A 24,616-nucleotide genomic window follows, 5' to 3' on the forward strand; every position below is an offset into this window, starting at 1 on the left:
AGACAGGAGCCTCTTCTTGTTAACAGTAGTTATTCCTCTACCTTGATAAGACAGGAGCCTCTTCTTGTTAACAGTAGTTATTCCTCTATCATTTCAAGCAAAATTGGCCCTTGAACCCAGATGAGGAAAGAAGAGTGCCAGAATCCTTTTACCTCAAATGTCACAGGCTCTGACCCTGTGAGGTATATGACTCCAATGGGGCAAGTAAATTAACTATTTCAACAACCCAAAAGTGTTGCTGATGCATTCGTTGGGCAGAGATTAAAGAATAATCCAACCACATTTTCCCAATTTATAGTTTGCTCATATGTGCAGATGGCAAGGCTTTTTAATCAATTTGACCCCGAAAATAAAATGGCAGAGTACACATCGACTTATTACAACATAAAGAACAGCAACAAAGAGTCAATGTCGCATCCAGGCCCACCCTATGCCTACGTTTCATTCCCTGGTAATTGGTGTATATTATGGATGTTAATTGTTTGGAGACAGAGTATGAAAAGGATGGCTTCTCAATTCAAAAAATCGCTCTGTAGTGATTTTACCTCATGGTACATCAGTGACCATGGTGCTGACAAAGGTTGTGGATAATCAATAGTTTGATTGTACAAAATAGAATTTAAGACATTTAAGAGACAGGATTCAGAAATCCTATACAAATGTGACTTAGTCAGTAACACTCTAGCTTCTGAATGAGAAGATTCTGTGTTCAAGTCCCACTCCAGGACCCACACATAAAAAACAAGATTAACACTTTACTGCACTACGGACAGAGGTTCTGCCTGCCTTCTCAAGCAGATGTTAAACATCCCATAGCATCATTTCAAAGACAAATTCAGGCATGTTGTCCTTAGGGTCCTGGTCAGTACTTCTCCCTCAACCAACATCATACAAACAGGTCATCACTTTGTGCACAAATCGGCTGCCCTGTTTCCTTTATGACAACAGATACAGAATCCCTGCATGCAGAAAGAGGCCATTCAGCCCACCAAACAGCATCCCACCCTATCCCCGTAACCCTACATTAACCATGGCTAATCCAGCTAGTCTGCGTATGGTGGGGCAATTTAGCATGGCCAATTCACCTAACCTGCACATCATTGGATTGCGGAAGGAAACCACAGCACCTGCACAGACACGGGGAGACCGTGCAAACTCTACATGGTCACCCAAGGCTGGAATCAAACCCAGGTCCCTGGCACTGTGAGGCAGCCATGCTAAGCACTGTGCCATCGTGCTGTCCTGGCTACAATGACTACACTTTCGTGGTCGCAAAGTGCTTTGGGATATCTGGTGGTCATGAAAAGCAGCACATAAATGTCTGAGACAACAAGGTGCAGGGCTGGATGAACACAGCAGGCCAAGCAGCATCATAGGAGCAGAGAGGCTGACGTTTCGGGCCTAGACCCTTCATCAGAAAAGCACATAAATGTCTGCCTTTCTTTCTCAGAATTCTTTGAGTGACAACATGCACGTATGTAACGATTTCTGTGAGATAAAGTGACTCAAAGCACATCACAGGAATGTTATCAGACAAACACTGAGCTCTAAAAGGAGTTATCAGGAAATGAAAAAAAAAGAAAAATTTGGTGAGCAGGCAATGTTCTGGTGGGGTGGAGTGCCTGCTGTTGCAGAAGTGACTCAGTTCATATTTCACTGACGTCACATGAACATTCAGAAAGGAAGGCAAGCATTGACATCAAAGATCTTGAACTTATATGAAGTTATTAAAAAAAAGTGCTTTGCCCAGCAGGTTTGCATTTCTGGCATTCAGTAAATGCCCCCATGACATTCAGCCTTGTTGTAACTGAAAAATATTGGCCATAAGGCATGGAGAGACAGGGATTCAGGAAATGGAGGCACAATGCCTGAATTTGGGATAAATATTCTTGCTGGTAATGCCTGACATCAAGACAACTTTTCTGAAAATCACCACACCGGATTTATGCCCCTTGATTTCCAACCATGTCTCTTCCCCTGTTGTTAATGCCTTCATAATTACTTCCAATCCCCGAGGGTCTTTATATCTGGCAAGTCGATTCTGCATGCAAGATGTAAAGCCACATTAGTGCCTGAAATTTCAAATTGAAGGAAAAGAAATAAGATCCCCAGCAAGAACAAGCTGTTCTAGATGCTTGAGCCTAATGTGAAATCACACACACAACAGTGCAACAGAGCCAGAGGGAGGAGAGCAAAATCAATATGGAAGCTATTTGCCTGATTTGCTGATGATCTACTAACTCAATGACATGCTCAGCAGCTGCAAATTAATTCTCACTGCGTCAAACCCTCAGCACCTGAATGTTCAGCGTGCTCTATCATAGATTGGCTCGATAGCCTTCATACTATCAGCATCATTCATTCTGAAACTTTGTTCTGCAATTTATTTTCCTGCCCAGCATTGCTAAAATCAGGTCAAGATGCTTCACAGTTATGACCAACATGCGTCCAGGTGCCCTGTGAACATGGTGCACGCAGCTACAATGTACACCCCAACCAAAAGACAGAATTTGTGAAAAGATTAAATTTCATCTGCATATTCACCCAAAGCCAGTTGGTGCATACATTTCTTTCACTATTAAGTTTTTATGTTCAGTGCTTTAGTAGCATGAATTAGAACATATCTGGATTGTAAACAGTGTTATTAAACAACTTCGAGTCACCAATTTTAAGAGTTTGATGTGATGCTTTCTGCATTATGTCCCAACAATGCGCTTCAACCTCAACTCAAAAAGAAAATCTTCCATTACATGATTGCAGTAACTCCATATTCTATATTGACCGTCCTTTCCAATTCAATGAAAATTAAAGAGGTAGGGATTTACATTTATAATAACATCCAATCACGTCCTTATGATGTTCCAAAACAGTTTACAATTCACAGATTACATTTGCAGTGCAGTCTCTTATTACACAAGCAGATGTGTTTGCCCTTTTGCAAATAGGAAGATTTGACAAACAGTGAGAAAGTAAACAGTTACATAAGCTGCGTTCATTGGAGATGGTTAAGAAATGGATATTCAGCTAAACATTGGGAAAACGCCATTTCTTTTTCTTTCCTCCAAGTAGCATCATGACTTCTTTACATTCACTTTGAGCAAGTAAACAAAATTTTGGTCTTAGTTTCATCTGACAATTCAGCAGGACCACTGCAGAATGTGCCCGAGTCTACAGCAAGACCTTCTCAACTTTCTGACAATGGCGTGAGGGAGATAGCAACTGAGCAAAACTGACTGGTACAAAGTCAGTGCTGCTTTTCTCCTGTAAGCCATACTTACTAGAAACTTAAAAGAAGGAGCATGACAGCCCACAAATGATAGTAAGTAAGATTTTCATTTCATCAGATCTTAGACGTTGAAAGAACACACTGTGCCAATCAACGACAGTACTCAATCCCTGTATTCAATAATTTATGTTAAATAGTTTCTAAGATAAAATCATATCAAAGCTACACACTAGACAGCAAACTTTTTACTAGATATTAAGTAAGGTTGTCATTGAATGAGATTATGTGCACTGCATATTGGTCGCTGCACAATTGTGTCATTGATCAGACAGACACGCATCTCTTGAAATATAAAATCAATTTGATGGGCACAACTCTACAACAGATCTTCATTTGTACAGGACGTATTAGAAAATAAGTGAAACAGGGGGAAATTACTTCTCAGTTTCCATTGCCAGTTATTTCCCATTGTGTCTCATCCAAATGAAGATAAGCTACAGTGTTGACTCAGCTGGGCTTCATCTTGCACATTCTAAATTCACTTGATACTACAGGACAAACTAAATGAGTCACACTGGCTCACATGTAGCGATCAGTTATCATGCAGCACACGCAACCGACTGACTCGCACTGAGTTTTACATGGTTGATGGAGTCAGTAATATTAATTTGTACAGCGGCCAGCTGAAGAAATGTAATGATAAATGATAAAAAAAAATTAATGAGAGAAGCACACTAAGGATGACAAGGACCAAAATGACATAGTCTAAAGTGGTTAACGGACATGCAGTAATATTGTAGCTGTTCTAAGAGTGCTTAATGCTGACACTAGGTATAAAGTGGAGTTACACTGTCGTGGTAAAACAGATAGGCCTCAGTATTGTACCAGCCCTCATCATATGGATTCAGATTTAAGACTCTCGACAATAGATGCTTGACGAATTTGAGGAAGGATTCTTTTTAACGCATTAAATGGGAGTGACCTGGAAGTCATTATCAACGATTTACAACAAAAATTGGACATACGTTTGAGGGAAAAATTGCTGGCAGGGCTTTGGATTAGTGTAAGGGAATGAAACAAACTGGAACTCCTTACAGAGAGATGATAAGGATTTGGTTAGTTGAATGGTCTCCTTCTGTGTGGTAACAGATGATATAAACATTTTCTCTACTGTTAAAAAGAATAACAGATTTTGATAAGGGGAGACTAGTTCAGTTTAGGAAACCTGGTTGGCACGGACCGTTTGGGCTGAAGGGCCTGTTTCTGTGCTGTACGACTCTATGATTCGATGTATGGAAAATGTACTTGCTGGTGAGCTAATAACTAAAGAGCATTAACTCACCACCAAAGGATGTTAAGAATATTTTTTTAATGCCAAAGGTTCTTCCAATATGGAATTTCCCACCATAATGATTTTCTTAAAATGGTCTTACTATAAAAAGAAAAACTTGAACAAAAGAAAGGAGAAGAAAGGGAATTCTGTGTCAGTTTTTTGTGTTCTGCTATAGGTGCAATGAGCAGAATGGGCCTCTATTACCGGGCATCAGTCTCAAAATGCTGCTTGGCAGGAACAGTTCCTGGATGTGTAATTCACACATGAGGGGTACCCTGGTTGATGTAACTTGCAACCGAAGGGAGAAATAACAACTTACATTGATGCGGCATCTTTCATGATCTCATGAAATGTCTTCACTGTGGTAGTAAAAGAAACTGGATCCAATTAGTGCACTGCGTGTTCAAACACAAGCAACAATGTGATAAGCTGCTTTCAGGATGTTGACTTGGACATTAATATTGGCCAGGACAGCAGGCATAAATCCTGTGCACTCCTCTGAAAAAGGTGCAATGGCACCTTCTACATTCACCTAAATCTTGGTTTAACATCTCATTCAAAACGTGGCACCTCCAATAGTGTAGCGTTGCCCCAGTACTGCACTGGAGTTGTCATCATTGATATTTCCACAGGCCTTTATTGTGCAATCTTCTATTCAGAGATCAGAGAGCTTTGAACTGAAGCATGGCCGACCATCTTTTCTGAGCCCTTTTGGTCTTCTCACTATTCAGAACAGATCACTTCATTGGGAATTGTGAGAATGACAGCATTAGAAATGGCCTACAAGCTCTGATCCTGTCAGCAACTGACAGCGAGAAAGAGAACATGACAAAGAGAAGCACAAACTGGGGTGGGGAGGGGAAGAGAGGGGAGAGAAAGAGAGAGACAGAGAGAATGAATCACAAATTATGGAAAAGAGAAAAACATAACATTGAGATAGAGAATGTCATGCTAGCCTATGATGAGCTCTCTCAATATAATGGGTTTTGTTCATAAAATCAGATCCTTTGAAACTGTTCTCTAAGCAATGAGCCTCACTTCCCCCAAGATAAAAAGTGGTAGGATGTAGGAACCAGAAAACTGATTTAGGCCCTGATTTTAGCTTTTGAAACTGCTATTGTCAAAAAGTCACGAAACTTTACAAACATTTCAATTAGCAGTCACAATAATCAAAACCTTTGGCCAAACAATGGTATTTGCTTAATGTTTCGCGTGGAGTTCTATTTTGTAGGAACATCACAGAAGATTTTATACATTTGCAGTAACATTTGCAAACAGTAGGGAAAATGTCACATGCTGTAACAGAGTCAAATGGTCAAACTTCCTGGAATATATTCAACCAGAGTTGGCAAGTTTAAATGTTTTTTTAAATGAATGGGTTCCAACGCCCAGGCACTATTTTAACAAAAATGTGCTCCTCCAATATTCCTTTCTCAACCAGATATTCTCGAGTCTTGTGTAAAGTATCTGCTCCATTTCCTGACATAAGATTCACTGGATTTCAGATCATTTGCAGGAAGGTAGTGGTCAACTAGCTCATTAAGCCTGCTGCATATTACAATGGCTACAGCATCCTTACTAAATGCTTAAGTATGACTCCAATCAATAGAAACCCACTCCCCACCCTCCATTTTCCGTCTGCATGAAGTGCATCAATTCACTGGAACTCTCTTGGGCATAATCTATTAATCACTTTCCAGCTTGTTCTGCCATTTAGATAGATTGTGGTTGATCTATATTTTAATTCCATCTACATGCCTTCGTTCCTTAACCCTTAATGCCCTTGTCTAATGTAAATCCATCAAACATAGTTTTGAAACTGTCAGCTGACCTGACCCCTTTGGGGCAGAGAGTTCCAGATTTCCACCTCCCTTTGAATAACAGAGGACCACCTGGCAACATCTTAAAAACATTATTAGAATACACGTAATAAACATATTTCAGGAAATACAGTCCTAGTTTCTGTAGCAGTCCTCATAGTTTGGCTCTCTTAGCCCCAGCAAAAGCCTGGTGAATCTGCCCTCAGCATCACCTCCAAGGATACCTTTCCCATAATGACACAAAGTTACCTGCTACATCTTAGTATAAATATCTTATGTCGAGAACTCAGAACTATCTTTTGTGAAACTTCCCAATTCTAAGCAATCAATATCTTGATGTTCTCAAATTAATTTAGGATTACTAATTAATCACAACTTCTTTCTCGCTCTCTCTCTCTCCCTCTCCCAGGGCCATACCACAGCTACAGTGCCCCGTACTAACCTGCCAGTTGGCCTGCTCGTTGTGATGGTGAAGATGCATTTGACGAAATGACCCCCCCAAATAGTGTTGATTCTGTAGTTCCGCCAAACGGTGTAACATTGGAGCTATTCTTATCCAGGCCTGAAGCTTTTGCAGGTGTCGACTGGGATTCTTGTGTTGGATCAGGTACATAACGTAGATTCTGTGTGCTGGAGGAAATGCTGTTGTCTCCAGCCTTTGGCTTCAGAGATGGATCTTTCAGCTTGCTCTTACTACTCCCCATTGTTCAACCTAGATGTAAAAGAATTAAAATTATTAACAGACAGAATACTCTTTAAGCATAATAAATCACATTTAAGTACTTTTCTCTTTCTCTCTGATCAATTGGAAAACCATAGCCTTAATGAAAACTATGATTAAAAATGATTTTTAAAAATTATAATTGCAGAAGAAATATGACAGTACTGCTTGGACTAACATTTATGCAGTGCCTTTAACATAACAAAGGGAAAGGTAAATTCACCGTAGTCCTACAGGGTTGCTCTCTCATTAGAGAGAAACATTGTGGTGGTTTAACCTTACAGTCACCACATCTCAGCCAAGGGGAGAGATTGAGAAGGAGAGTCCTTCATGGTAACCTCAACTGGTGCAGGAATTGAACTCATGCTGTTGGCATCATTCTGCAATAGTTCACAAAATATTATCAAATAAAATATGATAATGATCCATACAAGATATTTAAGAATAGATAAGCTGAGTCAAAGAGGTAGGTTTTAATATTTTCATACAACATCAAGTCTACCTTAATTGTGAAGGTAAAATCTTGGAGTCAGGTGGAGGTAAAAATTACACTTTTCAGCCTAAATACAAAATCACATCACTCTTTATTTGCATTAGCCTAGCCCAGCATAAAAACAGCAATACATACAGCAGTTGTCAGCTCAAACTTTACACTAGCCCAAAGAAAATTTACAAACTGATGAACAAGAATCGCGAAGACCAAGTTGTCTACTCCTTGTCAGGGGAACCGATATCTCAAAGCAGTTAGAGAGAAATCCAGAAATGGCCACGTTCTGGTCTATGTTGGAACAACGATATGGACAGGAACAGGAAAGTAGTCATGTCGAGGGACCAACAAACAGCATTTAGGAACGCATTTAAGAAGCAGAACCTTGCAGGTAATGATCTCTGGATTTATTCCAAGAAGCTTGCAAATTGGGATAGAGTCAGGCAGATCAGGTAAGTTCTGAGATAACAAGGTGTAGAGCTGGATGAACACAACAGGCCAAGCAGCATCAGAGGAGCAGGAAAGCTGACGTTTCGGGTCTGGATCCTTCTTCAGAAATGCCCATTTCTGAAAAAGGGTCCAGACCCGAAACATCAGCTTTCCTGCTCCTCTGATGCTGCTTGGCCTGCTGTGTTCATCCAGCTCTACACCTTGTTATCTCAGATTCTCCAGCATCGGCAGTTCCTACTATCTCAGGTGAGTTCTTACTTGTTCATCCTTTGAGACAAAGATGACCATGTTTGTCATCTGCAAAATTATGGGTTCCACAAACAGTTTAGTTTTGGATGAGATAACACAGTGTGGAGCTGGAGGAACACAGCAGGCCAGGCAGCATCAGAGGAGTAGGAAAGTTAACGTTTCGGGTCAGGACCCTTCTTCAGATTTTCGAAACATTAACTTTCCTACTCCTCTGATGCTGCCTGGCCTGCCGTGTTTCTCCAGCTCCACACTGTGTTATCTCTGACTCCAGCATCAGCAGTTCTTACTATCTCTTAGTTTTGGATGAGTTGCTGACTCAAAATTTCCTCTGCTTGCATTTTTCTCTGTTTCCCTAACATGCACTTGCTTTCAAAGAAAGCCACACCATTTTTTATATGGTTGCTTTAGGTGCAGCAACCTTGGGCAAGCTTATCTCTCGTCTTGAACTCAATATCAAGACTCCTAAATGAAACCTGGTAGTGTTTCCTTTGAGAGCCATGTCAGGTGAGCTAATACATGGCTAAAGAACATAATGTTCAAAATAGGGAGGTTCTTGTTACGAGCCACAGGAACAAATACTGGGGCAAGAAGGAGCTAACCTCCTCAAGGGGAAGTGTGAAGTACAACATTTTGGTAAGCAAAATGAGGAGGTCACATGTTAGAAAATACGAATTCAAACAGGATGAAGGAGCAAAGTGATCTCGGAACACAAAACATGGATTGTCCAAAGGAGCAATAGAAGTCAAAAAAGTACTAAAATATAGCAAATCAAGTTCCCAGCCTTCTTTTTAAATGAATGGAATTTTTATATAGAGGAAGTATGCATATATGGAAGCAAAATACTGGGGAGAAAAAGGTACAAATTTGCTAAATCGGCAGGCATGGTAAGTTAAAACTTCAGGTTTCATCAGGACTCATATACTAAACCTGCCTTGAACCTGAATTAGACAAGATGGGAAGTAACAAATACAGAAATTGCTGGAAAAGCCCAGCAGGTCTGGCAGCATCTGTGGAGAGAAATCAGAGTTAACCTTTCAGGTTGAATGACACTTCCTCATAACTTACAACCTCAGACTTTAGCTTTTCCAGCAATTTCTGTTTTTGTTTCTGATTTACAGCATCCACAGTTCTTTCGGTTTTTAATGTGGCAAGTAATGTGTACAGTTCTGGTCATGATTCTTTTTTGAAAAAGGATTTAGAAACACTAGAGAAGGTTCAGAAAAGATTTAAAAGGAGGTTAACAGAACTATAAAGTTAGACCCCTCAGGAATAGGCCAAAAGGGTCCTCTACATTGTAAATTCCATAGAATTCTACTCGATTGCTTGTTCCAAACAAGATTTCTGCCCACTGATTTGATGAAAAAAATAGCTGGAGTTTGGATATGCAATCTCCAACATAAAATTCCCAGATATTCCCATATCTCACATGGTAAAATAATGGAATTTGTTTTAATCAGTCACCAATGATCAATGTTTGTAAAGTGTTAAGGTTTGAGAGATAACAACCATAGCCACACTAATTGAAATCCCCAACAGCAATGTAGTTTTAAAAACATTGATTTATTCAATAACCATAACAAACTCATTTAAAGGCACTGGAGGTTTGAAATAAAAACAAGAAGTGCTGGAAAAACTCAGCAAGTCTGACAGCATCAGTGGAGAAAGTAACAGAATTCGCGTTTTGAGTCCAATATGACATTTCTTCACAACTTCTAGGCTTGCTGCTATGTCTCAATAAGGGAGTATTGACTTCCAGCATATGTTTAGATTTCTTTCCCTTCCATGATAAATTACTTCTTCCCATCTTTCAATTCAAAAGTTCATATTCTCCATGGTTATTACACTGAAAATGCTAAATACCAAAATGCAAAAGAACATAATAGGCCATAGGGTCCCTCAAGTCTATTCTGCCATCCAACAGGATCATGGCTGATCATTGACCTTAACACTACTTACCCATCCTTCCTCCATATTCTTTGATTCCCTTAAATCCCATGCATCTCTTTATGTTAATATTGAAGATATTCAATGGTGAAACACCCATCACCCTGCACATAGAGTATTCCAAAATTTCAGAACCACCCAAATGAAGAAATTTCTCCTTGCCTCACCCTTTATTCAAAGCCTATAACATCCAGTTCTCAACAGCCCTCCTTCGTCTACCATTTCAAGCCCTCTCAGAATCTTTTGTCTCATTAAGATCACTTCTCATGCTTCTAAACCTTCATCTGGGATCAATCTGTTTTCCCTACCTCATATCTTACCACATGGCACTCTACCTGCCATCTCCTTTCCCACTCACATAATGTGTGTATGATATGCACTTTATTTGTGACACCATTATGGGCGCCACATATGTTACATGTTGCAGCATAAGGGACTGTTGTATTAATAGGCAGAGTGCAATATTCGTGATGCGAGATCACATGGAACTGGGACTTGAGGGAAGAAGATGCTAATGGAATCCTGCTGAACCAGCTCTCTATTTACATTACTGACAACGATAGGAGTCAGTTAACATAGTCAGCTGGATGGCTGCTTTGTGATGCAGAGTGGCTTGTACGAACTGGATTCTATTCTTCTACTGACTTACGGTGAAGTTCCCTCCTTCTCAAGCTCTCCCCCCACCTGAGGTGTGGTGACCCTCAGGTTAAAGCACCACCAGCCCTATGGTCCTGTGAGATTATGGAATCATTGCTTGCTAAGGAGCTAATAAATGTCCATTAGTTCGCAATAGCAAGGTTTCCAATCCTCATCTGTCAAAAGCATCCAGAATTTAGTTGTGGTATTTATACAAGTCATAATATCACAAATGCATCGCTGCATTTTGGGAATCTATTCTCACCATCTCTGTCCTTCAAAGGAGAACTGATGTGAGTTTAAGAGATCAGCTGTAGCAGCAAGATGAAAATCCATCAACAATTAGTTTCTGATCACCAATGAGATTAAGCACTGCTACTTGTTTTCTGCTTTGTTGATAGGGCCCTTTAATCTAATGTTCACTCTCCTCATGGTTTAAGTTGCTTGTGGCTCTATCCCTTCCGCAATTAGTATTGATGATTGATGCACTGGAAGTGAATAAAACACGAAGATTAAAAGCACTCTGTTGTCTAAATTTCTATTTAGTTTAGCATTGTTTTTTCTCCTCACCTGTGGTTTTCTGAAAATTCCTTCTGGATTATTTTTGCACACTATGAGTTATTTTATGATCGTAAAGGGGATGGGAAAAAAAATTCCAAAAATCTTTATTGTGGAAAAATTATATTTCACTTATTGGCTCAAGTATATAAACAGATTACATGGTGTTTGCCGTCATTCAGAACTTGATTAGTGACTGTTTAAAGACTTCGTAATCTTTGTAACATCAGTCTGAACTGGATTTGAACCCAATCCCTAGAGATGAAACAACTATGTGCTTTTTCTTATATTTTCCAATTAATCTGCACATAGATGTTATTACACATCTTTGGAGCAGGTGGGAGATGAACCCAGACCTCCTGTCTCAAAGTCAGGGACATTACCACTGTGACATAACAGCCCTAAAATTCACACTTAATTTCCAGATTGGACTTTCCAAATGGTCAACTCCTCACAAGGAGTATTCTCAGTTTGCTAACATGGCAACATGGTGTGGCAAATTAAAGGGAAACAGCAAGATAGTAATTTGGGCAATGATAACCAGAGAGTGCCATAAAGGAATGGAACATCCAAATCTAAGAGGGCAGTAGAAGATAAAGGCCTGAGATTGCAAGAAATGGTAAAAAGGCAGAGTTAAAGGTCCTGGAACTGAAGGCTGCATAGCATTTCAAACAGAATGGATGAAGTTTACCACCAATAGAAATACAGATTTATAACCTGATACTCATTAGATATGGTTCAAAGGTGATCTAAGCTGAGTCCTGAATACTTAAGGTACCCAGCATTTTCTGATAAGAAGGTAGGTAAAATGGTGAGATAGCTGTATTATTTAAGAACGAATGACATCAGTACATTACTGAGAGGTAAGAAATAAGAAAGGTCACTTGCAGGAGTAGTTTACAGCCTATCGTTATATTGTGGGATAACAGTAAAGTCACCACAGTCTTAATCTCTCATTACTGGTGGTAACTTACTCTGATGGTTTCCACACCTGAGGGAAGGGGAGAGATTGAGAAGGGAAGTCCTTCATGGTAAATCCAGCCAATACAAGAAATGAACTCATGCTGCTGATATTAAACAGCATTACAACCCCAACGCCAAACAAACGCGCTAACCAACTCCCTACTGTAAGGCAGGGTATCGAGGAAGAATTATGACTGCTGTGTAAGACACTACTGCAATAATCATAGCTGACTTTATTCTACATATAGATTGGGTGAATTAGATTGGCAAAGATTGTTTAAGAGATACACTTTAAATTAAGAGGTCTATCTTTCAAGATAGATATGAGGAAGTTTTTCTCTCAAAGGATCATTAGTCTGTAATATTCTTTTCTGAGTCATTAAATTAATTCAACGCTGAGTTACATGGATTTTTGATAGATAAAGAGGTGAAGAGTTATGAGGACAAACAAAAAGGTCAAATTGAGACTACAATCAGATTTGCTATTGTCTTATTGAATGGGAGAGCAGGCTCAAAGGACTGAATGGCCTGATCCTGCTCCGAGGTCCTATGTTCTGATGTAGCTTTGTGACACAGTGACAGTGTCATCAAATGAGCCACAGCTGCCAACTTGAATAAAACCTGGAAAGTACACAAAATCAACAATAACTAATACCTGGTTGCGATGAGTCACACATTTTCCTGTTCTCCTTAATGGGCAGAATCTTAAAACAAAAAGGAATTGAAAACCAAATATGTGCAGTAGAGAGAAGAAAGGAGAAGTGAAAGCAGAATTCAAGCAGTAAATACATTCCCACTTGAAATCGTAGGTCAGCAGAGGCAGAACTCTGATTTACTCAATATCAGGCTGCTTTTGGTTAAGGGACAGCAATGCAAACAACTCGATAGTGCTGGTGTTACATTTACTGCAGTCAACTCCCAGATGCCAGTAGCTACACCCAACATAACCTTATCAGACTCGCTAAAGCTGATAACCAGGCCTCATCACTTAACAATTCAGCAACTTGCACCAGAATATTATAAAAGCAGTGATATTTCCCCTTGCTTCTTTTGTGCATGGAGATCTCGTAATACCAAAGGCTAGACTGCACTTATCAGACCAAGTATTCAGTAAGGGACGCACCAATAACCCTCACCCAAAGAGGCACAAACACAAATATTATTTGTAACTGGGCAGTTATTGAGAGCAAATAAATGCTAGACTTATCAACAATACCCGCGTGTGATGAATGAACTAGAAAAAGAAAACAGACCTCTGTCGTTGCTTCTCAGTTGGGTACCACATAACGCACTGGGTATATTCATGGAAATGGGGAGAAGGGTGATGGGAGTGAACCTGTAAAACAATCCAACCTGTATAACTTCTCACTTGCTGATCAATGCAATAGGGATGCCACAGAGGATGTATCTGTCAGAAAAGTTCTTTGATCTTCATGATTCCATGCAGAGGAAGTGCAAATAAAAGAACTGCACTGGAAAATGTCACAATGTTTCCAGATGACTCAGCAAGTAAACACAGTGAGCAAGTGATCCACCAAAACCTCAGAGATTTACTCCCTTATATTGAGTCACTCACTTTATCCCAGTTGGGAGCGTCTTGACTCAAGGTCAAAAGGTTATATATTCAAGTCCCACTTCAAGGCATGTATACATTTTCTATGATGGATCTTCAGTGCATTCTTCCAAGTGTGATATAGAACAAATGTCTTATTTGAATGTTGTAAAAAAAAAACCAATGGTAGTAATCAGAGAAGAGTAAGAGGTTGTCTAGGCCCCTTGGCACCTTCTCTATCAATAACCTCCACCCAAAACAGATTAACAAGCCTTTGATCTTATTTGTTGCTTGTGGGGTACACTCATGCTTTAATTGGCTCCCTGGCTTGCCTACGTAGCAGCAGCACATAACTACATTCCAAACTAATTAATGGAAGATAAAGGAGTTTGGATGTTGTACGGATGCAACGTGGAGATATCCAAAAACTGAAGATCTTTCTCTGGCCCTCATAGTAATGGGAAGACCATAGTAAGCAAAATTAAAGTGGATAAGCATGAAGGTAGTATCCTAGCATGGATTGCGGATTGGTCAACAGACAGAAAGCAGACAGCAGTAATAAATAAGTCATTCTCAGGTTGGCACACTGTGATCAATGGGACACCGCAAAGATCATGCTTGGGGCCTCAGCTTTTCACAATCTACGCAAGTGATTCGGATGGGGGTGCCAGCTTTGACACACATCAGGAATCATTTATCCAGAACCCTAGGGGTCAAATGGTTTTCAAATAAAAGATATTTTCAGTTTTTTGGTGCATCAGAGTTCGTTCCTGTCTATCCAGGCCCTTTGGACAAACACTGCTTAAAGTTGGAGTGTGTCTTTCCTGCTGTAGCCCCCTCTTTGGGGGATAAAGCTCTTGGATTCAACAGCCCCTCCATTAAACTACCATCCTCTGCAAACAGCTGAAGTTCATTCCTTTGCCAGAAAAATGGCAGTGAGTGTGAAAAAGTCATCACTGATTGAAGGTTTAATGACTTCAATTGGCTGTCCTGCTTCATCGAGCAGCAATCAATCTATCTTCCAGCCCACCTTCAGCCTCCCGAGTGATGGGAAACACATCGGGGAGCTTCCTGCATGTGGCGGTCTATTATTTAGCATTCCCTTTTCTATCCTAGCTCATCACCCAGGGGCCAAGAAAATTCATCTTACAATTTCTGTGAATTTAATCTCTCCCACACTCCATTCTGTTTGAAACACTAAAAATCAAAATCTCAAAATCTGTCAACTTAGCCATGAATATATTCAATGCCCCAACTTCTACTGTTCAATACAGTAGAGAATTACAAAGATTAAAGACCCTGTGATGGAGAAATTCTATTCCATCTTCTATTCCTTCGTTTTTATCTTGAAAGGAGACGCCTTCAGCTGAAATTGTATTTTTTAAATCTTAGGCACACTGACTGCACATTCCTAACTGCCCTTCAGAAGTGATGGCACGCCCCCTAGTTCTAAATTTCTTGATGAGTGCGAACGTGTTTTCAATATCTACTCTGTGAAGACCCCTCAGAATCTTAAATGTTTCAATAAGCTCATCTCACATTCTTAAAAGTGATACGGAAGGGGGTCATTTGTACCATCTTGTCCATGCCAACTATTTTCCTGCACTACAATAGTTAAGGAATCTAATAGAAACCTTTCCCAAATTACTGGCTTTGTTTTGAAAGCATGTTGTACAGCTGTATTTTTGGAGGAGCATTTCTTGCTTTCACAGTCATATTTTCTCGTCAGCTTTATGAATGATTAGGTGGTCTTGTGGTGCAAAGGATGTCGTCCCTGCTTTTGAGCCAGAGGCTCAGGGTTCAGTACTGACCCTACCTACCCAATCTTCCTGCATAAAATAATCACCACAAGCCAGCAATCAGCCTAGAGAACCTTCTCTGAATAGTTTCCAATGCAAATTCATTCCTCCTTCAATAAGGAGTCATAAACTTGGATGCAGACTGCATTCTAGCTTTTTATGGTATCACGTATAACTAACTCCTTAGTCACAGCAGCGGGCAATTGCCCAATAAATATTGGTCAGCTGTTAGTGTGCCATGAGATCAGTTTCTGGACTTCACCCAGTTCCAACAACACCAGAGGGGCTGATCGTTTGCTTTCCTTGTTTTAAAAGTGTCCGGGACAGCTGACTCTTGTACCATTGTAAAACACTGGTTAAGCATAAACAAAAAGAAAACTGAAGATCTGAAGACAGTGACTAAACACACATAAAATGAAGAAATTAGACCTCCTAGTGTAGTTAGAAAAATAGCTGCAGCACTTTGTATCACACTCAAGAACCACTGCTGATAAATCCTGTGGCATAAACATGCAATAAAATGAGAACCAGCACAGTGGTGCAAGGTTCTTGCTTCAAAATAAACTTGCTGCTGTAACTCATAGGGCTAGCTGCAGCACAGACATATAGATCATAATGTGTGACATTTCCGCAATGATTTTGTTTTAAATCAGTGAGCCAGCACTTAGTAAACCACACAAATGAACCAAAATGCCTCAGAACAAGTATGTGCTTGTTCTGGGAATAGTATTTGTTTTGTGGACAGTTTGTTGTTTTAGTGAGTAGTGATCATTTCTTCCTTCTTCTTTCGTTCCTTCTTCAAAGCTGGTGATGCACGAGACAGACAAAGCAAGATGACTAGTTTTCCTGGAACAGGTCACCAGCCTTTTGGCAGAGGCACCACACCCACATGGACTGACCAGGTCACTTCACTGCACTTACTGCCTACAACAGGCACATTGGAAAGATTTAGCAGTGAATGATGAACATGTTTTGCCATCTTACAAAGGCACATTCTCCGACCACCAAGTCCCGGAGGGGGACTTGAAACCCGAGCCTCTGGCTCAAAAGCCACATCGATATCCATTGTACCACAAGACCATCTACTCAGTTATAAAGCTGACAAGAAAATATGGGAGTGAGAGCAAGAGATATTCCCGCAAAAATACAGCAAGAAAGCGGCTTTCAATACAAAGCCAGTAATTTGGGAAAAGTTTTGATTAGATTTCCTTGCAACTGTCCCTCTGTGAAGAAAGATGTTTGCCAGGGGATTATGTTTTTTAATGCAGATTATGCACTTGTAAGCCTTCTGTCAATGTTTATCTAATTCCCACGAGCAGGCAAGAAAGGTGTGAAATGTCCTCAGTGAGATGGAAGCTGTAATACATGGATTTCTTTTCCCCGTTGTATCATTATAGAACATCAAACAGTCAAGGAAAAGCCTAAAATAAGACAGGTGTACTTGTTATAATGTTGAAATACTACAGCGTGGCAGAGATTTGTGCTCTGTTGAGTGCCTTCTTTACTTATTGCTGTTTATGGACTTCGACATGTGCAGACTGGTTTCGATGGTTGCCTGCATTGTCATGATTGCAATTCAAAAGTATTTAATATCCTCTGTAGGGAGTTTTGGGACATCTTGAGCTTGTGAAAGGCACTATACAAATGTAAGTTATAGAGTCAGACTCATACAGCACCAAAACAACTCGTCTATGCCGGTCAGGTTTCCCAAACTAAATAATGAGGAATTAAAATTGCAAGTAACAGCAGAAAGTTTAAAACCTATTTATTTCCCTCACTTCCGCATGTTTTGCTTCAGCGAAAATACAACCTAAATGACACTTCATCCAGCGGGTCCAGTTGGTGAGCAGATACATTTGATTGTTCTTTCTTCTGAATTGTAGAATCTTTTAGGAGACGAATAACTTATATGAGATCAATGTCCACAATAATCATTAATAAATCTAAAATAGTGAACATAATAAATGCCAACAATGAAGAGCTCAAGATATTTCTGTTGCAAAAAGGCCAGGTGTATGTCTTGAGAATAGAGTAAGAAAGGGAAACTTACGCATCCAGCAATCCAAATCTCATTAGGATTCCCAAGTTAAAACTCAGCTTAAAAGCCATTTTACCAAGTCTAGATAATGTTAAGTAAACATTGCAGGACTCATCTCTGTTAACTAAAACCTGAAAAGTGTTGTCAGCTGTACAAAAGTTATATTTTCTTCAATCAACACATTCAGTAGCATCAATGCTACACAGCACAGCAGTAGACACTTTACATTATCGTAGCCACAGCCACTGATTGAAACATTTGGCAGTTCTCAGTTCAGTCACTGCTTGAAAGAACAAGCCTTAATTGTGGTGTTTTGACTAACTCTTTGTTAGTTAGCTTTTACAGACACTTGATAGGGCTCACATCACAACCATTGTTGTGAATATAACTGCACAGTATACTAATAATCCTACACAGCATTTCCTTATTGCATTAAGCCAATTAACTTGCAAAAACTGAATGAATAGGAAAAAAGGACTCAAATCATGGAGTTTAATTTCATCATGTAAAGTACAGCTACTTTGCTTTTCTAATAGATTCTTGTGTGATAAAATCACTCTCCAGCAAATAGTTAACTTCTTCCGCAAAGTTAGGTCCATTAATAATAGTCAAGGAATCCTTAGTTCCTTAGTTCCACAGTCCTGTTACAAACTGCTAGTAATAAAGACACAATGGATATGTTTGTGTATGCATGCTATTAAATGATATGCTCTTCTTATAAATTAAATGCAAAAGGATGTAGGTCCAAAAGCTTTCTTCCAAGTATCTTCAATTCTATCACTGCAAACGTGTCCTACTTTGAATGTCACACTACATTGGCTCAGCGTCCAGCAACAAATTGTGTTTGTTTGGCGTCTTTATCGTAGTAAATCATCCGAAGGCACGTCACAGAGGACAATAATCAAATACAGTTTGAAAACATCACAAGATCAGTCAAAACCCTTACTGCTGAGTAACGTAAATTACATTTAGCCATATATGATGGCTGCCTAGATTGATTTTAGAGCCAAACAGTATATGATTAAATCTAAAACTTAAAATCTTGGGAGCAAATTAAATCAAACAAGCTCCCTAGGCTGTGCATGCAATCCAATGAGCAGGGAACATGGATTTGTATAAAAGAGATATTTATGATTTACGTTTGAATCTAAAAACTACAAGAAAATAAACACAGAGTATGTATTTTGCTAAAGTATTGTACTTAACTTTCAGCTTTTAGCTGAGGCTGTTAAAGATTCATTCTACACTTTTTCCCCATTTTTCAAATCCGCTTTCATCCCACTTCTCAAAAATCTGCTCTATTTGTTGTGATTGTAATGAGGTCAGCCAGGTTGGCCTCATAGAATATGAGTTCCCTGATTGGGGCTGTTACTTGGGTCCAATCAGGGAGCCCTGTCTGACAGATAAAAAGAGGAGCGTCAGACATCATGTTCACACTGAGAGCTGGCACTGAGGGAGCTGGATCAGTATCAAGGACCTTCCAACAAAGGGTAACTTGGTGACGGATATCGGCCTCTGTGAAGTTATTTAATGTACATCTGCAACTTTTCAACCTAATACTACATCTCAAGCTTCACTTCCATTATCAAAATATCCAAATGTGCTATCACCTCCCAGACTCATGTTCATCTTTCCTGGAAATCCACATTTGAATCCTTCCAATCAGGTTTCCACCCCTGCCACTGTGGTAAAAGAGTTCTTCATGAAGTCAAAAATTATCCTTAATGCGATTGTCACAAAAGTAAACTATCCCCTACCAGCATCCTTTGACATACTTAATCGCACCATTCTCCTCTGATGACTTTCCATCGTTATTAAACTGGAACAGATGACGCTCATCTCATGTCTTTCTTACTTATCCAATGGTATCCAAAGAATCATGAAATATTTCACTTCCAACTCCCTTAGTTTTCATGTCCTGCAATATCTATCCATGCCCCCCTCCTATTTCTCATCTACATGCTGCCTCTCAACAATCACACCAAAAAATACAGCATCAATTCTAGACCTGAACTGATGACACCCAAATCTACTGTATCACCATTCTCTCTCAACCTCTAAATTATCAGCCTGCTTGCCAAGCATCCAGTACTGGGTGAGTAAAAAATTTGCTTACAGTGAATACTGGGAAAAGCGAAATCATAGTCTTTCAATCCTGACCACAAGCTTTACTCCCTAGCAACCATTCTATCCTCTTTCTGGCAACTGTGAAGTTGAACCAGTCTGTTCCCAGCTGAATTGTGATAACTCACCCCAAGGTGAACCTCCAAACAACCAGCCACACTGTTAATAAATTGGCGTACCTCCCCTCTGTACCACTGCCCCCCCTACCGTGTTTGCCCCCGCCTCAGCTCATCATCTGCTAACACCTTCATCCACACCTTTATGAGTTAAGTGGAGTCGGTTAGCTAGATGGCTAGTTTTCAATGTGTATATTGTGGGTTCAGCTCCCTCCAGCAGAGGTTATCATGAAAGACTCTCTTTTGATAAGGTCTCCCCTTACCTGGGCATTGGTGACCCTCTGATTTCACCATCACCAGACGTCCCTCTCTAATGAGAGAGAAACCCAATGGTCTAGTAGAACTATGTGATTTTCCCTTTTGTCCTTTGCTTTACCCTTATTACTTTAGACCAGATTAAAGGGACCAGACAGTTCAGTTGGCTAGATGGCTGGTTTGCGCTGCAGAGGGACACCAACACTGTGTGTTCAAGTCCTGTATCAGCTTAGGTAACCATAAAGGAGTCTCCTTCTCGATCTCTCCCCTCGTGTGAGGCATGGTAACCCTCAGGTCAAGCCACCACCAGTCGTCTATCTCTAACGAGAAAGCAGCCGATAGTCTGCCAGGACTCTCGCAAACTTTACCTTTTTAGCTAGACCACATTAATCCAACCTCTCCCTGACTTGTCCCCCATAGTCTACCTTCTGTAAATCGAGATCATCCAAAACTTTGCTGCCTTTGCATTACTCATGTATATTTCCATGACACCTTTGTTGTTAACCCACAATGATGCTCACATAAGCAATGACTCAGTTTTAAAATTCTTACCCTTGTTTTCAAATATCTCCAGGCACTCACTCCTCATTGGTTCTGTCATATCCTTCAGCTGTACTATTTTTTGAGATATATTAATTATTCTTCTAATACCAACCTCCTGATTTTAACATAAGCTCTGGTGCTGGTACCCAAGCCTTCAGCTGTCCTGGCCATAAGCTCTGGAATCCTTTCCTTAAATCTTTTTGACTCTTTCCCTTGCTTTCTTCTATTTACACACTCCTCAAAACCAACATCTTTGCCCAACCTCTTCATTATCTGCCCCAATATCTCCTTTTCCACTTCAGGTTCTATTGATAACACTCCTGTGAAGCCGCTCAAGGTGCGTTACTATGTAAAAAGGTGCTATATAAATGTAAGTTGCCATTACTGCTGTTTCTCCATAGACAGTGTGATTACATTTCTGGAAAGTAGAGCTCCCAGACACTGGAATGAGCATGAAAAGCAAATAGATCATAACAGCCAACTAAGGAGCACAAAATATGCGGTATCAATTATTTTCCTGCGCGTATTGTTCAATGTAATGACTTCAATACTTCAATTGCTCCTCTCTGTATAACTGACAGGAGTTCTCCACAGTTTGCTTAATCAGCTAAACCACCTTAATGTGGTTTGCTTCTACCCAGCAGTAGTTAGATTAGAAGGGAAGGAGCTGATCAATTCATTCTTCATCCAAACCAATCTGGATTGATGAGAACAGCGCTGGAAAGATCTCATGAGTTATTCATCAAGTATTATGGCAGAGCTGGTGAAAGCCCTCAAGAGAAACATAAAAGGCTATCACAGGCTTCGACGGTTCCTTTCTTCAACAGAGCACAAAAGGTATTTAGCAATCTGAAGTGCTCCCAAGGGAGGTGCAATTGTGAAACAATTAGATGGAACAAAATTAATCTCAGGTTTCCTACCAGTCAACATTAAAACAAAAGTTATGAGGCAGTCACACATCTGCTGAAATGTTGATAGTTTGCTATGCTGATCACCAATCTCATATGTAAAATGGAAAGGTTATTCTGGTCTTTAACTATTGCAATCCTTTACAACTTCCAGAATATGCATTCTGTTGTTTTGAGATTTCCTTTAAGGCATGCTTGCTTTCTCCACACAGATACTTAACATTGTGGAATTGCAAGACAGGAGAGCAAGGAATTAGAGGTCTTCGTTTCGGATTAAACTACTGCTGAATTCAAAATTCCAACCATCAGTTGCATCAGTATGGATAACAATAGATCATAGCAGACTTGGAAATATGCCCAGACATGTTTCAAGTGACATTAAAAACCAAGAACTATATTTTCCGATTATTCTGTACTTTAGGGCAAACTATCCCTTGGGCAGATATCACAAATGGAGCCAACAAATATATATAACTACTGAGATTTTTGATGAGCCATCAAACAATCCAACCACCACTATCAAAGTCTGAAGCACAATAAATAGTACTTATAATAGCATGCAGAGAAAATGAAGTAATGTCAGTCAAGCAGCTTAAAGCGTTCAGGGAGCTTTAGTTCAAAGGAGGAGAGATGCAGCTGGAAGTTATCAATGTGCATTTGGAAACTGATCTTGTGCCACTACTAAAGTACACAAGAAGACAACAGATAGAGCCTGGGCAGACCATGTGCTACTGAGATTGCTCTGCCATTCATTACAATTATGGCTAATTTTCAGCTTCAAATCTGCTACTCCACCCATTCTCCAGATCCTGTGATTCCCTCAGCAACCAGCTTCAACTATACTTATTTACTAAAGATCCTCTGGGGCAGAGAATTCCAAAGACTCTGAAGCTTTTAAGTGAAGAAATTTCTTTTCACCTCAGTCCTAAATAATTGCTCCTTATCGTAAAACAGTACCCCTGCCCCATTTTAGATCCCCCACCCCGTACAAACAATTTCTCAGTGTCTACCTTGTTAAGCCTCTTCAGAATCTTTCCAAAATCAAGGTTGAAGGTAGCCTCATATAGCATCTCCAAGCTTAAGCAGTACAAATGATTACATTTGACATTCTTAATTGTTATCCAGTAATACACTTTAAAAATGCTAATGTGGAGGTCTTGGCAGAAGGTGAGATTGAGCTGTACTATAATGATTTCAGTAGCTGAACACTGCCTTTCTTGTCCCAACATTGTATATGAGGTACCAAATGGCCATAGGTATCTATTGAATTATACATGAGGGCTGTGCATTATAAAATAAAGATTGTTCACATCTGAAGTTGATGTTAAAGATTCATTTGTGCAGGAAGAGAAAAAATGGACACAATGTTGGCATTGTCTCAACACATAATTCATCATTTGTGCATACCATTGCCTGAAGGGGATGAAGGGTCAGAACATTTTAAATAAATCCAAGTTTGTCCATCTGAAGAGAAATGAATACAGAATCCAATCCAGGAATGAAGAAGATGCTAATGTGAACAATCTACCACTGTGACTTAGAACAGCGTCAAACGCGAAGCTGCCTACTGAATTCAGCAAGAAATGAGGCCTTTAACAAAATAATGATACGCAAGGTACCTTCACTATTTGGACTGAGGATCATGTTGGGGGTGAACTGTGAAGGGGGAAAAGACCACATACAAGGGTGCAGGAAATATACTTTAAGACAGCAGTTTGTAGACAACATTTGTGTTGTCTAATAATGCTTCACACGAAATTCAAACTAAAGGAAGATACAAGACATAGTACAGAAGGAAAACAACTCCTTCTCTGTCAAAGGCAGGTTCTTGGTCATTGTCTACTCAGGCTTCCTGCTGAGCCATTTCTCTTGACCGTTTCTTCGTCACATTGTTTGTCTTTGTCTTCCCGTGACAGGGGTAGGATGGTGAAGCAAGTTTACTTCAGCCAGAAGCAAAGCTGCACTGTTAGTGTTAACCTGACCCACATCTAGTCAGCTGGAGAAAATATACAACAATAATATTTAATGTGCTTTAGTTTAGTTTAATAAATGTAATAAAATTTGACCTCATGTTAGGCATACCATCTTGGCCCGGAACCAAAAGCACTCTGGATATGAGAACTGGATCTCTCACCCCTGGTATATATTATAGGAAACCCCAACTAAGCTCATTAGTCTACCTCATCATTTATAGCCAAGCTACAAGAATGGACTTAGATATTTGAGTGATGACCACCTTCAAACTGAAATTTTCACTGAATGGTCATTGAACAAACAGGATTGAAAGTGTCAAATAAGACTTAAATGTTAAGGTGTAAAAGTTTTCTAAGGACAAAATTACAGGTGACCCCGAGATAAAAGTGCATCTTATATTAAAATCAGTAATCAAACAGAGCTGTATTCATTGAGACAACAGGTTGCATAAGTAGAATTACCATTTTCTACCAGTTCTGAGGGTCACCAGATCCGAAACGTTAACTCTGATTTTTTCTTCACAGCTGCTGCCAGACCTGCTGAGATTTTCCAGCAACTTCTGTTGCTGTTACCATTTTCTAGTCCTACATCTAATCCATACAAACTTGGATCACAGATCCCTGCAGGGATTGTTGAATTCATTCTTCTGCATTTCAGACGTTAGAATCATTATACACTGCATGTAATAGTTCCTACTCTTTCTTAACACTAAACCAACTTTACTGATAAATATCTGAGGCCAGATACATCAACCCCATGCACCAAGCAATCTTCATTTACTGGCACATCAAATCTTCAACCGCATAATTGTATTCTAGTATGATTAGATTTGACACAAATAGGTTCATGTTACCACAGCATATTAGCAGGTTTATTACTATAGCACCATAATATGTTCATGATGCGCATCTTTCTTTAAA

At 39.8% G+C, this 24,616-nt stretch overlaps 1 protein-coding gene across 2 annotated transcripts in view; it reads right to left on the minus strand.

The window, feature by feature from the left end:
- LOC109921818 (proto-oncogene tyrosine-protein kinase Src) overlaps positions 1–24,616 on the minus strand; it is a 151,414-nt gene that overhangs the window by 70,111 nt on the left and 56,687 nt on the right. For both annotated transcript variants that reach the window (XM_048608277.1, XM_048608279.1), the window contains exon 2: positions 6,822–7,091. In XM_048608277.1, coding sequence (XP_048464234.1) covers positions 6,822–7,083 — 262 coding nt within the window. In that variant the 5' untranslated portion in view covers positions 7,084–7,091. The remainder of the gene's footprint in view (positions 1–6,821; positions 7,092–24,616) is intronic.

The sequence above is a fragment of the Rhincodon typus genome, chromosome 19, assembly GCF_021869965.1.
Source record: "Rhincodon typus isolate 14 chromosome 19, sRhiTyp1.1, whole genome shotgun sequence".
Taxonomy (NCBI): Eukaryota; Metazoa; Chordata; class Chondrichthyes; order Orectolobiformes; family Rhincodontidae; genus Rhincodon; species Rhincodon typus.